Source organism: Pseudorasbora parva, chromosome 7 (assembly GCF_024679245.1).
Source record: "Pseudorasbora parva isolate DD20220531a chromosome 7, ASM2467924v1, whole genome shotgun sequence".
Lineage (NCBI taxonomy): Eukaryota > Metazoa > Chordata > Actinopteri > Cypriniformes > Gobionidae > Pseudorasbora > Pseudorasbora parva.
This window is the reverse complement of record NC_090178.1, coordinates 37,456,496-37,472,919: the sequence shown is the minus strand read 5'-3', so window position 1 is coordinate 37,472,919 and position 16,424 is coordinate 37,456,496. Positions and strand designations below refer to the sequence as shown.

General features: G+C 38.1%; 1 protein-coding gene across 2 annotated transcripts in view; it reads right to left on the bottom strand.

The window, feature by feature from the left end:
- The window catches only part of dnah5 (dynein, axonemal, heavy chain 5), a 192,315-nt gene that overhangs the window by 10,848 nt on the left and 165,043 nt on the right, over nucleotides 1-16,424 (bottom strand). For both annotated transcript variants that reach the window (XM_067449223.1, XM_067449224.1), the window contains 4 exons: nucleotides 12,778-12,993; nucleotides 10,288-10,500; nucleotides 3,956-4,108; nucleotides 90-321 (listed from right to left, as the gene is read on the bottom strand). In XM_067449223.1, the coding sequence (XP_067305324.1) occupies nucleotides 90-321; nucleotides 3,956-4,108; nucleotides 10,288-10,500; nucleotides 12,778-12,993 (814 nt within the window). The remainder of the gene's footprint in view (nucleotides 1-89; nucleotides 322-3,955; nucleotides 4,109-10,287; nucleotides 10,501-12,777; nucleotides 12,994-16,424) is intronic.

Sequence of the window (16,424 nt, the reverse complement as noted above, 5' to 3'; positions counted from 1 at the left end):
AGAGAGAGAGAGAGAGAGAGAGAGAGAGAGAGAGAGAGTTTGTGACATATTTAACGTTTAGATCTGCTTGTAATTTCATACAAACTCACCATTGTTCTCTGCATACATCCTGACCACAGGCATCATCTCGAACAGTACTTTGGGTTTGGAATCAATGAGCTTGCAGTTCCTGCGGTCCCAGCCAGCCCCTTCAAGGTAGAGGCCATAGACATACACCCCCTCTGAAGGAGGCTGCGTGATGTCATCCTTCATCCATTTAGTAACTTCATTAGACAGAACCATACGGTCCAGTGCCCAACCCTTGTTAGCACGAGTGATCTCCTGTTAAGTTAGTGACATCATTAATGTTTTGATCTGATTGTAAGTTTTTACAAAAAAAATGAAAAAAATAGTCAAAAAATGTATTATAATATAATATAATATAATATAATATAATATAATATAATATAATATAATATAATATAATATAATATAATATAATATAATATAATATAATATAATATAATATAATATAACATTTATATAACAATCAATCTTCTCTGTCTGGCCATCCGATGGACGAGTCTGGGTTTGGCAGTTGCAGGGAGAATGGTACTTGCCTGATTGCATTGTGCCAAGTGTAAAGTTTGGTGGATGGTAAAGTTTGGGGTTGTTTTTCAGGGGTTGGGCTTGGCACCTTAGTTTCAGTGGAAGTAACTCTTAATGCTTCAGCATGCAAGACATTTTGGACAATTGCATGCTCCTAACTTTGAAATCAGTCACGTCACCCAGTGGTATGTCATCCCTAATAACAAGCGTTAAAAACTGGGGTAACTGTCACTGAAGTCTTGCTAGGAATGGACTTTCCTAGTGGAAGTTTTGCGACAACAAGATAAACAGATATGATTTTAAAACAATTTAATGTCAAATAATATCTGTTATCCCTATAACTCCCCATATTTCACAACATTATTAATGTTGTGAAATACTGTGTAATAAGTGACTGTAATGTATCCATTAAATGTCCATCTAGCTTTGCTCTCTTCACAGAAGCTTTGCATTTAAAGAGCTAATAATGGTCTAATTATTTCATGTCTAATTATTTACTTATGTGGCAAGTAGCCGTGTAATACGCGGGATAATATACATCCAGCCGGTTGTTATCGCAGAATAAACCCCTTCAAGACGATTCAAGACCTCTCCATTTGGCGTTGGGGTCCTAATCACCCTGTCATGGTTTAATCTGCTATATCTCTCACATAACAACTTGCAAAAAACAGGAATCTTTTAATTAATATCGGGCACCCACCCTGTTTTTGTGCTCAGCTGTGTTTCTGTATTATATATATATAAGTTGAATAAGCATTTTTAGTTCTGACTGCTATGAAGCGTCTGGGTTCTTTCTCCAAGTTTATTCTCAGAGCTGCAGGTGTTGGCACAGAAACACAGTTGAGAACAGAAAACAGGATGGGTGCCCAATGTTAATTAAAATAATCCTGTTTCATGAAAGCTGTTTTACCCCCAAGGCATTAGCTAGAATGCACCCCACTGGCCAGTTCCCTCACGGCCCAAAACACCTCGAAACTCACTATTACTGATTACACTGATAACATGCATTAGGAGACTAATCTGGCACTCAAACAAGTATGGGAACGTCAAATGTCTGGCATAACGTTTTCATATTTGGTGTAAAACTAATAAATAAAATTCAAGTTCAAAATTCTAATAAATACAATTCAAACAGGATGCATTGATATTCAGTTTAATCCAGTAAAGGGTGACATACAAAATAATCAGAAAAATCTAAAATCTTTTTCTTCTTCTTTTAAATAGAACAGTTTATTGAACCTTTAGACAAAATATTTAAAAACCAAAAACTAGTTTTAGAACGTTTGCATAGATCTTTTTTGTTTATATTTGTCCAAACTAAGCATAAAGATGCGGTCATTGTAGTTGCTAATATATATATATATATATATATATATATATATATATATATATATATATATATATATATATATATATATATATATATATATATATATATATATATATATGGCCATAGATTTTTATAACAGTAATGCAGACTATTAAATAAAATTCATATAGTCACTCTTTATATCCCAATAATATCGATGCTTAATTAGCAAATCTCTGTCATTTTTATTGTTGGGGGCAATAATGCACTGTTATACAATGATGATTAAGATGTATGTACAAATAAACATATATAAAATCATGATGCATCATGTTTGAATCAATTTAAAAAAAAATGTTTTTCTAAAACATGATTTGTGTATAATCAAATAAACCCAAGTTGCTTCCATTAAGTGTTTATCTTGAAATAGTATAAAACTTATAAAAATATTCTTACATTTACTTAATAAAAATCACTGGTTGTATAATACAATCTTAGATCTAAATTTTAGTGTAGTAAGTTTTAGATCTTAAGTTATTAAACTAAATATCCAAATAAAATTAATTTATTAGGTCTTAATTAATTGTATAAACTATAATACTGATCTGCCAACATTGTTGCTATATGATAAATTACAATAAGCTGATGACATCACTGTTTTCTCTAGAACGACTGTACAGCCAAATAAAATGTTGTTACAATATTGTCCTGTTTAACACTGTGAAGCTGCCTTGAAACAATCGTCATTGTGAAAGCACTAAATAAATAAAGTTTGATTGATTGATTGATTGATTGATTGATTGATTGATTGATTGATTGATTGATTGATTGATTGATTGATTGATTGATTGATTGCAAATTTGAAGGCCTTAGACATCTGCATATCAAATATACACAGATCAGGCATAACATTATGACACTGAAATATGAAGTCAATGACACTTATTAGCTCGTGATCACAGGACCTGTTAGTGGGTGGGATATATTAGGCAGCAAGTGAACATTTTGCCATCAAAGTTGATGTGTTAGAAGCAGGACAAATCTTCAATCTCCCTCCTGTGTGGCATTTCTGGTGTGCATGTGGTCATTATATGGCCCAAGGAAGGAACCAGATAACCAGATCTGGTCCAGGTGGTGCAATCAAACAAACAAGCTACTGTAGCTCAAATTGCTCAAGAAGTTAATGCTGATTCTGATAAAAAGGTGTCAGAATACACAGTGCATCGTGGTGACCCCTGTACACCACCGAAATCAGCAATAATGGGCATGTGAGCATCAGAACTGTACCACAGAGCAATGGAAGAAGGAGGCCTGGTCTGATGAATTATGTTTTCTTATACATCATATGGATGGCCGTGTGCGTTGCTTACCTGGGGAACACATGGCACCAGGATGCACTATGGAAAGAAGGTAAGCCTGTGGGGGCAGTGTGATGTTTTGGGCAATGATCTGCTGGGAAACCTTGGGTCCTGCCATCCATGTGGATGTTACTTTGACATACACAACTCACCTAAGCATTGTTGCAGACCAAGGGTGTTCATGTAAACTGTATTCCCTGGTGGCTGTGGCATCTTTCAACAGGATAATGCACCCCGCCACAAAGCAAAAAATTGGTTCGGGAATGGTTTGAGGAGCACAACGAGTTTGAGGTGTTGTCTTGACCTCCAATCCCCCAGATTTCAATCCAATTGAGCATCTGTGGGATGTGCTGAACAAACAAGTCCGATCCATGGAGGCCCCATCTCGCAACTTATATGACTTAAAGGATCTGCTGCTAACATCTTGGTGCCAGATACCACAGCACACCTAGTGGAGTCCTAAAGGTCAGGGTTGTTTTGGCAGCAAAAGGAGGACCAACACAACACAGCAATTAGGTCATAATGTTATACCTGATCAGTGTACATACAAAGATACATTAAGCTTTATAGGGTTCAAATCTACCTTGTAAAGGACACATTTAAAACTAGTTGTAGAGGAAAACAGATCAGATCAACAGATCAGGAGGGAAATGAGAACAAGTGTACACTTAGCAGAAGTATTCATGTGATAGTTACCCACCTGTCTCATAGCTGTCAGGAAGCCCTGTGGGTTGAAGAAGCCTGTCATCCAAAAGCAGTTGGGTCGTCCCTCAAAAATCCAAGAGTGGAACTGCCGGTTACGCTCCAGCAACTCTGTGAACCAAAACCCCAATGTGGTAGAAGCCCAAGAGGCCTGCATACAGTCACACAAACACACACAGGCAGAAAGTCAGCTGAGCAGAACCCCAGTTAACCCGTACAAAGATAGAGTGACACTTAGCAAATCCAGATCTTACAGAGATGCTTGAGGCATATGGTTGAACTGCAGCCGACACATGCAGATACACGATATAGGGTTTTTAACCTGCTCTGGGCTGTCAAGCACTAATGACTACAAATCACCATAAAGCAGATAATAAAGTCTTCTTTATGTGAAGATTTTTAGTGAACATTTCTGTCTGCTCAGCACAGAATGCTGCTGAATGGATTCAGAAGACTTGGAATATAGTGCACAAGATATATTTTCAGTTTCAGGGAAAAATATAAACATTCCTCAACTTCCCCTTTTGTGTTCTAAGGAAAAGGATTCATAGCTTGAGACAAAAAGACCATGAATAGGGGAGAGCAGGGCACATCCTAACACTTTTTGACTTTCTCAGTTCGTATTTTCTCTTACATTAATTCCACACATGTCTAGAACAATTATGTCAGTGTCTACTTTTTTTCTTGATTTACACCTATAGAATGTAAGTGAAATGTAACAACTTGCTCCATAGGTTGGGTACATTGTAATATGTGAGGGGCATACTGTAAGATGACCAAATCACAGCTTAAAATGTTATCTGATCTAATAGAATTAAAATATTTTGTCAATAAAATAAAAAATAAAATAAAATTATTAACTTTTTCATATAAAACAATGACATTTATTTTTAAATAATAAACACATTGCAAAATACAGTTCAAAATATAATAATATATTTTATATTTATATGCCTTTATATTACGCACTATAATAGGGGCTCATTTTAACGCAGTGTTAAAACATGCCCAACCTGCACAACTGAAATTAAAACCCGGCTTGTGTCTTCTGCTGATTAGATCAGCATTAAAGAACTATCTCAACTGTTAAATAACAGACATAAAATACAAATAATATCAGATGTGTCTCATTTTAAATAAACACAAAAAAGAGGAAAAAAAGACCTTAAGAAATGTATGTTTTATAAGATATGTTTTATATGCTTAAATAATGTTGTATGTTTGTTTATGATATCTTCCAAAATATATATATTTTTTATTTTGTCAAAAAATTTTCTGGATTGTTGTTGATATGATATATACGTGCATAAACAGGCACATTATATTCACAGATAAGCACACATGCAGGTTAAGTTACAACCTGATTATTATTCAAGGGGCATTTTCAATTAGCTCGTGATTAGCTCAGCTGAGCAGCATATGAAAAGCAGAGTTAAATAAAGCTGTTTTGCTGCAGGTGAGGTGACGACATGTTTGATAAACTTGAGCCCATTAACTCTGGGTTTAATGTTTCACATTCAAGATAATGCACTGGTCCTTAGACTCAACAACCATCTTAACACAGCTCATAAGAGCTTAACAATACAGTTTACAGGACAGTCATTATAGATCACTTCATTAACTAAAGGGAAAATATATGGGAACATAAGTACAGATACTGTGTTGATAAAAAAAAAAACTCAATTAAATAGTAATGTAGTTAAATAGTCCAATTGGTATATACACAATGACTGTACATTAAGAGAAAGCCATGAGAGTTATTTCAGTGCAAATTTGGATTTTTGAATCAGATTATGTAATTTTATTAAAGTACAGATGCTACATATGTGCAAATGTCATAATCAATGTAATATAGCAAGCGAGACATTCTTCTTTTTCTTTCGGCTGTTCCCGTCAAGGGTTGCCACAGCGAATCATCTGCCTCCATCTAGTCCTATTCTCTGTATCCTCTTCTCTCAGACCGACTACCTTCATGTCCTCCTTCACTGCATCCATAAACCTCCTCTTCGGTCTTCCTCTTGACCTCCTGCCTGGCAGCTCTAACCTCAGCATCCTTTTACCGATGTATTCACTCTCCCTCCCTTGAACATGTCGAAACCATCTCAACCTGGCCTCTCTAGCTTTGTCTTCAAAACATCTCACATGTGCTGTCCCTGTGATGTACTCATTCCTGATCCTATCCATCCCCGTCATTCCCAAAGAGAACCTCAACATCTTCAGCTCTGCTACCTCTAGCTCTTCCTCCTGTCTTTTCCTCAGTGCAACAACTGTCTCCAAACCATACAACATTGCTGGTGTCACTATTGTCCTGTACACCTTTCCTTTTATTCTTGCTGGTACACACAACAGACCTGATACTTTTCTCCACCCATTCCAACCTGCTTGCACACGCTTCTTCTCCTCTTTTCCACACTCCCCATTGCTCTGGACTGTTGACCCTAAGTACTTAAAATCCTGCACCTTCTTTACCTCTTCTCCCTGTAACCTCACTGTTCCACTTGGTTCTCTCTCATTCACACACATGTATTCTGTCTTGCTGCGACTAACCTTCATTCCTCTTCTCTCCAGAGCAAACCTCCACCTCTCTAGACTTTCCTCCACCTGCTCCCTGCTCTCACTACAGATCACAATGTCATCCGCAAACATCATAGTCCATGGAGATTCCTATATGACCTCATCTGTCAGTCTGTCCATCACCACCGCAAACAAGAAGGGGCTCAGAGCCAATCCTTCACCGTGAAGTCCTCTGTCTCACCTATGGCACACCTTACCACTGTCCTACTGCTCTCATACATATCATGTACCACTCTAACATACTTCTCTGCCACTCCAGACCTCCTAATACAATACCACAGCTCCTCTCTTGGCAATCTGTCATACGCTTTCTCTAAATCTACAAAGACACAATGCAGCTCTTTCTGACCCTCTCTGTACTTCTCCAATAACATTCTAAATTCAAATAATGCATCTGTAGTGCTCTTTCTTGGCATGAAATCATACTTCTGCTCACAAATGTCCACGTCTCCCCTTAGCCTTGCTTCCACTACTCTTTCCCAAAACTTCTCTGCACATCCCCTTTGTTCTTAAAAATCGACACCAAAACACTTCTCCTCCATTCCTCAGGCATCCTCTCACTCTCTAAAAAGTAGTTAAAATAGTTAAAAACTCTACTGCCATCTCTCCTAGACATTTCCATACCTCCACTGGTATGTCATCAGGACCAACTGCCTTTCCTCTGTTCATCTTCTTCAAAGCTCTCCTAACCTCACCCTTGCTAATACTTTCTACTTCCTGGTCAACAATATTTGCCTCTACAACTCTTCTCTTCCTGTCATTTTCCTCATTCATCAGTTCCTCAGAGTACTCCTTACATCTTTCCCTCACCCTCCTGTCACCTGTCAAAAAATTTCCATCTCTATCTTTAATCACTCTGCTGCACATCCTTTCCATCTCTATCGCTCTGCCTCGCCAACCGATACACATCCCTCTCACCTTCCTTACTATCTAACATTACATACATGTCCTCATACGCTTTCTGTTTGGCCTTTGCCACCTCTATCTTAACCTGACACTGCATCAGCCAATATTCCTGTCTACTTTTCTCCATCCTTTCACAGTCCCACTTCTTCCTAGCTAACCTCTTCCTCTGGATACTCTCCTGGACTTCTTCATTCCACCACCAGTTTCCTCCTTTCAGATGACACACCTAGCACCTTTCTGTCTCCCTGATCCCTTTGGCTGTAGTAGTCCAGTCATCTGGAAGCCTTCAGTATTATAGTTTATAGAATTAAATAAGACCTAATTAACTATTTTTATTTGTATATTTAGTTGAATAACTTGGATCATAATTTTAGTGTCCCCTCTCACTTCTGATAACAGTCTGCATCACTTCCTCCAAATCGCTCCAGAATCTGTCTTTCTCATCTGGCTTACAACCTAATGGTGGAGCATAGGCACTAACAACATTCAACATCACACCATCAATATCCAGCTTCAGACTCATCAACCTATCTGACACTCTCTTTACCTCCAGAACATTCTTCAGAAACTCCTCCTTCAGGATCACTCCAACTCCATTTTTCTTCTTGTCCACACGAGACATTAGTCACCTTTATGTATTAAGTGCTTTTTATAATACAGCTTGTTTCAAAGCAGCTTCACACACTGATAACAGGAAAATAATCCAAACAAAGTTTGTTCCACTCTGAAGAAGTGATGTCATCGTCAAGCTCAGTTCAATTCTTATACATCGGTGTCAGTACAGGCAGATCAGTAATATTGAATATTTAGTGACCCCAACTAAGCAAGCCAAAATCCAAAGGCGACAAAACTCCATCAGGAGAATGGAGAAAAAACCTTGGGAGAACCCAAGCTCAGTCGGGCGGCCAGTTCTCCTCTGGCCAACGAACAAACGGTGTATGATTATGATTCAGGGAGAATTACAGGTCAGAAGTCAGATTGGAGCATTCAGAATATTATAATGAACTTCCTCATACAGATATGGGCCATATGAAATCTGTTTAATGGCATTATATTAAAATAGCTGTTTAATATTCACAGACTCTAGACCATATCACAATTATGTGCACAAGTACACAGCTACATTTTTGATTTATTCATTCGAATTGAGGGTGCTTCTTTATGTAAATGAATGGAGTTGCTCTCAAAACAGTTCAGCATTTACTGCATAATAAAACATTGCAGTTTATTATATTAATGCATTTATCAAAAATAAATACTAACATCCCCTCTGTTGATAGCAAATATTTCTCACTCTCTCTCTCTCTCTCTCTCTCTCTCTCTCTCTCTCTCTCTCTCTCTCTCTCTCTCTCTCTCTCTCTCTCTCTCTCTCTCTCTCTCACACACACACACACACACACACACCCGTGTTTGTTTTTGTGATTCATTTAGTTGAGTATATATGTAATGAACTTTATAGCTAATTTATATCTGGTCAAAGAATTTTATGGACATCTCAGCATATATTTTCCCATCCTTGTGCCTCAACTTCTCCACATGCCTCTTTCATCGCTGGAAGAAGACTCACTTGGTTGTAAGGGTTGCAATCATATACTTTCCATCTCCAAGTGGACAATATGCTTGAAGGAACATCATTCTGAAATGTGGGTGATGTTCAACCACTCTTGCAACAGTGCTGAATAGTGAAAGTGGACATTACACAACTAAGCGATTTTGCGCAATTTGCTCCTGATCACCCCGTACAAAGTGGACTTCATTGAGGGAGTTTAAAACATTTAGGAGCCTAACTGTGTATAGCTGCCCCAAGCCATTGTTGTGTGCCATAACACCAGTGGATTTGAGCACTTGTTTTCCAGGGACATTGGCTGTGACATTCTGTTTATATTGGGCTGAACTCTCTGGCCAGCTTCCCTCAAGGAAAGATCATAATTATTGACATGGTCAATTTGAAACTCATCTGTATTCTATCGTTCTACCTCTCCTCCCTCCTCTTACACATTTCTTTCCCATTTCCTTCTGTCCATGTCCTCTTATATTTTCTTCTCTTGCTCTTTACACTAATACCATTGCATTCCACTCGTATCTTCTCCTTCTACTCCTTCTCTTACATCCCCAGCTCTTTTCGCTTCTCCTACAACCTCAACTACACTCTCCTCTACCTACAGTATAACCATCTATTCCTTTCGTCCTTCCTTTCAATATTAGCCTTCACCTATCCTCCCCAAAACTTCTCACTCTCACACCTCTTCCTTTTCCCATTCTTCTTTATTTGTTGTTATTTTTCTTTTCCCCTTTTATTAGCTCTGTAAGCAGTTTGGAAATGTGCATTTCCTGTATTGTATTACTAACTCAACAGATATTTATGTGAGGCTAATTGAGAACATTCCAATTGGAACTGAGAATTGAACAAATAACAGGTTTGTGTGTGTGTGTGTGTGTGTGTGTGTGTGTGTGTGTGTGTGTGTGTGTGTGTGTGTGTGTGTGTGTGTGTGTGTGTGTGTGTGTGTGTGTGTGTGTGTGTGTTTGGAAAATGGTGCACAAATGATTGTGTTTTTGTAAAACCAATAAAAAGCTGCAATTGGTTTTTCCTTATATTTTGGTTTTGGTTGGCTGTATGAAATATTATGAAAACATTTAAGAATTGAGTTCACATTGTTTTGAGAAAATTATGCAGAGGGGTCCTGATCAAGCATCAATATGTATGGGAGCCAGTTAGAAGTGAGAATGTGTTGACTTTGGGTCTTAACTCTTTTTTTTTTAAACACTTCTCAACAGGATTTGTGTTTTTGCTGTGTAAATTGTATATCCTACACATTTCACACATAAAAGGGCAATACAATGACCTCTAACCTTTTTCCAGCGTTCTGGTATTCGGGCATCATACATGCAGTCCAGCGCATCTCGCAGGTTCTCGCTCATAATGATGGTTCCATCGATGGCCAACTTCAGGTCACTCAGCGTGTTCCTGACCAGAACAATTACTCTCTGCATGCGATCAATCTCCTGCCGCAGGAAAATGTTCATGGGCTGAAGGGGACCCATGCTCATCAATCTCTCTCTGACCTGGAATAATGAATCAATTTGAATGAATAACGAAGTTTTCAGCATTATAACGACATTCACTAAGGCTACATTGCACCCCTGATTGTGTAATTTATTAGTTCATGCCATCTGCATTATTTTTTATTGTTAATCATGTAAAGGAGACAATAACTAATATTAGCATTGAAGCAGTTTACATAGCCGCAACTCCTCAATTTGTGTCCTCTAAGACCTAGGCTTTGGAGGATGCAGCAAACTACTGAAATTTGACATACTTCACTGCTTCACCACTATGATTTAGACATCCAAATCGACTCTTAAATGTGTCATGAACTGTCTTTTAATAAAAATGTATACTGTAGTCTGAGGTCAACTAATGAAACTAAAGTGATAGACTATTTTCTACATTTGGTTTTGAGGCTCTCTCCAAAACACTGGGTTTTGGCGGGCGTGCCGCACTGGAGACTTGGAAGTAAACGCCCACAGCTAGGATTGGATAAGATTTGCATATTTAATGAGCTTAAGCTCCCCTGTCAGATCATGTGAGGGAGAGAGAGAGGAGAGATTGAGGGATAAGCGGCAACCGAAATGATTTTCTCAATCACAGGGCTCGTAAATGTCTTGTAACAAACGTAAACAAACACAATGATTTATTTGTCATCCACCCGCGATTGATTGGACTATTATTATTATATCACACATAGCTCACTAGATCGGGCAATATAAGCGTGAAGCGCAGGCACACACACGTGCGGGCCGCCATTCAAAAGTCGAGACTTGAGAGAGACAACAGCACAGATCAAGAACGCAATTTCATGAGCTGGGCTTTGCGAGCCCTGGCCCATACGTGTCTGAGCCCAGCGTGCTAAATGTATGTTCTGTTAGACACGTACACATAAGCAAAACAATCTATAACAATGCAATACTATTTACTCACATAAGCGTGTTGCACCATTCCTGTCGGATCCAAATCCCACATCGATCGGAGATTTGTTTACAAATGATACCTTAGTGAAATGAAGTGAACATGTCTTCCCCATGTGAGCTGGAACTTCATTGAAAATAAAGTTCAACCACACATTCCTAATATTAGGATCTGAAGGAAGCTTATGCAACGACTGTGTTCTTCCACAACCAGGAATAAATATCTTGCTATCTTCCTCAGCATGTTTATTGTTGTTGACTAGCTAGCACAAGCCCTCCATGAGTCGGTGGGCGGGGCTACTGGATTAGACGCGCTGTAGAGGCAGTGTTTCATGGCGCTATGACGTAAGAATGAAGCACAAGATCGTTTTCTGGGCCTGGTGGCCTTCCTAACAAGGAAGTTTTCAGCTCTGACTCTTAGAGGATGTCCTTAAATTACCATGACCTTTTATATATCAAAAGCTCAAGGAAAAGTTGATTTCCCAATTCATCAACCATTTAAATACCAAAAGTGCTTTTTTTATACCGCACATCTGGATAATATATCCGGTTGTTAAATTCTCTATCAGTTTGCTATGGAAGCCCGTGGTTTTCGCCACTAAATATTACAAAAATTACTTTTTTTCTCACAATTGCGAGTTATAAAGTCACAATTCTGAGATATAAACTTGCAATTGCATAATATAAAGTCACAATTCTGACTTTATTTCTCAAATAACATTGTGAATTGTGACTTTATATCACGCATGTATGCAATGCACACAAACACTTTTCAATGAAATTCAGTGTACTATGTGTGGTGACGTAAAGTGCATAATGACATAAATAGCAGCAAATTTCACATCTGGCTAAACAAAACGGTAGCTGCAGAAGGTACAATATTTTATTTGCATGTAGAAAGTCGTCCTTTTTGCTATTGTTATTAATTCATAATAGAGTTTCAAAATTGCCAGAAAGCAGGGCATGGGTTTTAAATATTTTAAGAAAGCTCACGATTGAGACAAATCTGCTTCTCTGTAGTCCACTGTGAGAGATGATGAAAACAAAAAGCACTCATGCACCCTAAGGCACATATTTTCCCATGCTGCCTTGTTAATTGGCGAATAATCAGGGGGGAGTAGCAGCCAATTACTGCCTGTATGTTCCATAAGCACCTGCAATTGGGTTTTTTCAAATGTTATATGTTCCAAAAAAAATAAAAAAGACAAATGCATTAGAGCAGGCAGTCTGTGACCTCACCACCATCCGTCAACCCCGAGAATGTCCCCTCAGGACTCAAGCTCCAGACAGCAAAGGCCATTTGCTCCCATTGGGCTCTGAGTTCTCTTTATCTACCATACACAATTTTGCTGCATCATTGTTGCCCAGCTTTACCTCAAATGGTACAAAATCTGGAGGCAGTTTCTCCAGCATGTCATCTGCCAGCCGACCCACAATCGCCTCCCTGGTCTCTCCACCTCCGCTGGAACTGTCCTTTGGTTGGATACTCAGGATAGTGTCTAGTACATCTTTGGCGAGTTTGCTTTGGTAGGTTATGTCTGCATTTGGGTGGAGGCCAAACACCTCAGGGGTGTCATATGTGGGGAGACCCTTCAGGAGATAAAATTAAATCATTAGTCCTAGTTAAAGGAATTTGATGCTGCTGACAGAGCCACATTAGTTACCAAAGAGTATTTTGATTTGTCCCTCAGCAATACCAGCAAAGCACATTGGTATAAACATCAATGCAATTGTTTTGACTATGTAAAGCTGGCAAACATTTATGAGAAAAGGAATAGTACTCTACTTACTTTAACGTATTTTAGACAGGTGAAAAATATGTGAAAAATAAGTAATTCATATTCCTAAAAGTGTTTAAAAAGACAATTAAGACATCTCTATAGACATACTCTATACTCTCTATTTTTTTATTTTTTTTAAAGAAATTATTAATTGAAGAGCTTTAAAAAATGTATAAGCACCTAATTTCTTCTTTAAAACCCACAAAGTTTTAAGACCCTTACTTGTCAGTCAAAACATTTCTGTGGTCAACAACATCATGCCATAAATGCTTTCGTGCTCAACTTGTGCTAAGCCAAAATATTCCTTTAAAATATTTGTTTATAATATCTGGACATTATCCACAGTACGTGACTGTGGTAAATGAGAGTAAATATTAGAAATTACATGTTTGTACTAAACACTAGTCTGGCCATATTCCATTAAATCTGACTTGTATTTTCTAAGACCATGTCAAGGTGTTTCTCTCTTTTTTTTAGAGAGAGAGAGAGAGATAGCTTTGGAACTGGATAATAAAAATATATATATATATATTTAACCCCTAAACTTCCATTCACTCTGTTATTTAATGTCTGCTGCAGCAAACTGCAGTCCTCAACTACTAGGTTTATACACACTATAATGCTCAAAAGTACACCCCTCTAAATCATTGAATTCAGGTGTTCCAATCACTTCAATAAGTCCAGTTGTGAAATTTCTTCACTACTAAATATTCCACAGTCAACTGTTAGTGGTATTATAACAAAGTGGAAGCAATTGAGAACAATAGCAACTCAGCCACAAAGTGGTAGGCCACGTATAATCACAGAGCCGGGTTGCGCCAGTGCGCAGAAGTCTCCAGCTTTCTGCATTGTCAATAGCTACAGAGTACAGACATCCAAACCTTGTGTGGCCTTCAGATTAGCTCAAGAACAGTGTGTAGAGAGCTTCATAAAATGGGCTTCCATGGCCGAGCAGCTGCATCCAAGCCTTATATCACCAAGTGCAATGCAAAGCATGCCGCCACTGGACTCTAGCGCAGCGGCGATGTGTTCTCTGGAGTGACGAATTACACTTCTCTGTCTGGCAATCAGATGGACGAGTCTGGGTTTGGCGGTTGCCAGGAGAACGTTATTTGACTGACTGGATTGTGCCAAGTTTCTCCCAACTTTGTGGGAACAGTATGGGGATGGCCCCTTCCTGTTCTAACATAAATGCGCATCAGTGCACAAAGCAAGCTTCATAAAGACATGGATGAGAGAGTTTGGTGTGGAGGAACTTGACTGGCCTGCACAGAGTCCTGAACCGAGAGAACACCTTTGGGATGAATTAGAATGGAAACTGTGAGCCAGGCACAACATCTGACCTCACAAATTTGCTTCTAGAATATTATTATTATTATTATTATTAGTTACATTTATATAGCGCTTTTTCTGGGTACTCAAAGCGCTTTTACATATAGAAGGGGGAATCTCCTCAACCACCACCAATGTGTAGCATCCACCTGGATGATGTGACAGCAGCCATATTGCACCAGAATACAAACCACACACCAGCTGATTGGTGGAGAGGAGACAGAGTGATGAAGCCAATCAGGTGATTAGGAGGCCATGATGGACAGAGGCCAGTGGGCAAATTTGGCCAGGATGCCGGGGTTATACCCCTATGAATGGTCAAAAATTCCCACAAACACACTCCTAAAAGCCTTTCCAGAAGAGTTGAAGCTGTTATAGCTGCAAAGGGTGGGCCATTTTTAGATGAATCTGGCTTGTTCCACTGCTAGACATTTTAAACCATGTTCATACATTTAAACAGAATTAAAAAATAATAATAATAATAATAATATATATATATATATATATATATATATATATATATATATATATATATATATATATATATATATATATATATAATTTTTTTGCTGATTCTAAGCCAGTATAATCATTTAAATTTGAAGATATGATTATTTAAATAAAATCAAATAGAAGTAATTACTTTAGTACACTATGCATTTTTTTAAGTCCGATGTTTAGATTCTAAATTTAAATATTTGAATAATAAAGTGATCTGTAATTTGCGATCAATTTTCACATGATCACATATCATCAACAACCATTATGAGAGCTCATTCTCATTAGCTAGGAAAACTAAGCATCTTGCATCAGTTTTGATAAATGAATGAATGTTTTCCCAAATCTCTCTTAATTTTTGTAAAGCAATCATCATTAATGATGTCTATTAGTTGATATACACATGCATACAGCGTTGTGTCCTAGCAATACAAGTCATCTCGCATTATCCATTCATTCATCATAATTTCCATTCAAAGCTTTTCGTAAACAACATGTGCTTAGAGATTTTATACTGAACAGCTGAATGAAAGCTAGTGGGACATGCATTTTTTTAATCTATTTTATTTCCTTTATTCTTCTATTGAAGCAAAATGTCTCGCATGTTCCTTCAGGAGCTTTTGTGTGGTTTCATTCACTAATGATGATAAGCTCACTGCGTGTTACATACTGAACAATGCTGTGGCGTGTATGCTGTGAGTGCAGAGACCGGCTCTTAGAACCATGTCTGAGAGAATCATCCTGCTGTGAGTTGGGGCTGAAAACATCCATCACAATCAGCTCAGACAAAATAAAGATCAGCCGTACTCTGCTGGCAGCTGTACTATTTCTCTCATGAGGACACCACTGCTTTACATGACTCACGGCTTTAATGTACAACCGGAATAAGGCCAGCGAGAGGCTGGTTATGTTCCTCTTGGCACCGTAATGGCTATTATGAGGTAGTGTATATATGTGGCTTTGATATTCATGGCTGATGAATCAGCTTTACCCACTGCATTTGTTGCTGTAGAGTTGACGAAATATTGCCCTTTTGTATACAAATGCATTTTTCTTTTGGTCTTCAGATAGCTTACTTTCTGTCAGCATGCACAAACTGTGCCAGATGCGACTTGAATATTAATTACTGTTATGTTCGCCCCAACTCATTCGCTGAAAGGGGGATGGTAGGTCTGCATAGTGGTGCCATTTACTGTCTACACATTTGTCAGAGAATTCTGAGAGAGAAGAAAATCAGAACTTGCTCTAAAGCTAAAATGAACATGTACATTAGCAGTTTATATTGTAAATGTAATATAGCTTATACACTTCTACGGCAAGTACCTTGAATTATAGGCATTTGTACTATACAAAGCTGTAGCAGGAGCAGTAAGTTGGTTTCTGCTTGAAGCAATTTATTACATTACTTGG